This window comes from Dendroctonus ponderosae, unplaced genomic scaffold (genome assembly GCF_020466585.1).
Source record: "Dendroctonus ponderosae isolate FM_Combo_2020 unplaced genomic scaffold, Dpon_F_20191213v2 Dpon_F_20191213_5, whole genome shotgun sequence".
NCBI classification, from domain to species: domain Eukaryota; kingdom Metazoa; phylum Arthropoda; class Insecta; order Coleoptera; family Curculionidae; genus Dendroctonus; species Dendroctonus ponderosae.
Window position 1 is genome coordinate 208,989 of NW_026018715.1, and position 1,573 is coordinate 210,561.

Here is a 1,573-nt window from a genome sequence, read left to right on the forward strand (position 1 = left end):
AAAAGCAAAGGAGTTACATTGGTATATTAATAAGCAAATCCTGCCGTGGAATATGTATGAAACACTTTCATAAGCGCATTAACGTAAGCTGCAAGCCGAAAGTTTATGCCCAGTTCCATATCGGCTGCAGTATTTTGAATGGATCTGGCGGATCGGTCTATCGTAAAATACAGTCCTGAGTGGACAATGTCTTTCTCTGAAGCTCCTAAAAATATAATTTAATTAGATTTTATTTCTTTTTTCACTGCTGGGTAATCAGATCACTCGGTTTAGATTCCTTGTCGGAAAAATTTAGATTTGTATCTTATATGTTCGTAATATTTAAAGTTTATTATTTAATGTATTTTTTTTATTAAAATGTTTCTTAATTGTAATATAAAAATGCTAATTGTACGAAACTCGGTTATTTGCAGCTTATCGCATATTCATAATATAACTTCGGTAGTTCACAAAAGTTTCTAATTTTGAAACTCTTCACAACTTTGTGGTTCATTTAAACACAAGTTTGTAAAAGATGAGGCAACACACATTTAGTTTCCATATTGGAGAAAAAGTTATATAATTCAGCTTACTGACTTTACCGTGAGAATACGAATGCAAATATATCTTTAGAATATTATTTTATTTATCACATTGGCATGCTATTTCTGATCTACTTTTTCAGATTTTTTCCATTTTTTGCTTTCCCTCATATATGTCGCATTATTGTGCGGATTGATAACTTAAGATTTGATTATACACGATTTTGGGTTGCTTCTTGCTTCCAAATTTGTCCTTACCAATGACATATTTACTACTTTACATATTTTGGGGGACATAATAATAAAAATAACCCATCAGCAACATTGGTATGTTTTACATGTTGTTTATTGGCTAATTGTTTTAGCCCTTTCCTTGTTTCTATTTCTTCTACACACTATTTCTACTGCATAGATGTGATTTTTTTTTTTTTGGATAAGATACTCTTAGTTGGCAATATCGTTTTCCTATTTCAGCTGATAAAGATTCGCAAAACATTGAGTGTACCTGTTGGTTAGTTGTGTTTTTTTCGCTGTGCACCGGCATTTTTAGTCAGTGTATCCTAAACAAGTCGTCTATTCTTGCTTTATATAGCATTTCTCTCAAGTAGTAAGTATTGCAAAATATCCGGTTTTTTTATTTGTCTTTTGAGCTGTTTTGTACTAAGTATCACTAAAAACATCTTTACCAGTTAGTGACCTAGTTTATTGCGACATTCATTTCAGTTATTTTTGGGCGCAGCTCTATATTCTTTGTCGTAATTGTTTCCAATTGTTTCCGGTGCTTCTTGAAATAATATCCAAAGGTTCCACTCCCTTTGAGGATTTTCATACAAAAATACAAATCAAAAAGTAGCATAAACGCCAACTCGGGTTAATATTAATAGCAATTTAATAAAAAATTCAGGAACTTTGTTTCATATTTCATTGTTTTCCTCTTTTTCATTGTGAGAATTTAAAAAAGTCACTGTACTTAAATGTACAAAATATTTCAACGTTGAGATACGCATTTTTTAAATTAATGTTAGAATGACGTCTTAAAAAATTATTACTAT

The 1,573-nt window shown here is 30.8% G+C and overlaps 1 protein-coding gene across 1 annotated transcript in view; it reads right to left on the bottom strand.

Annotated features, from left to right (window-relative positions):
- Positions 1-9: 9 nt before the first annotated feature.
- The window catches only part of LOC109537796 (glutamate dehydrogenase, mitochondrial), a gene marked incomplete in the record, with an annotated part of 15,266 nt that continues 13,702 nt past the window's right edge, over positions 10-1,573 (bottom strand). The window contains 1 exon segment of the mRNA XM_048666424.1: positions 10-205. Within this exon segment, the coding sequence (XP_048522381.1) occupies positions 27-205 (179 nt within the window).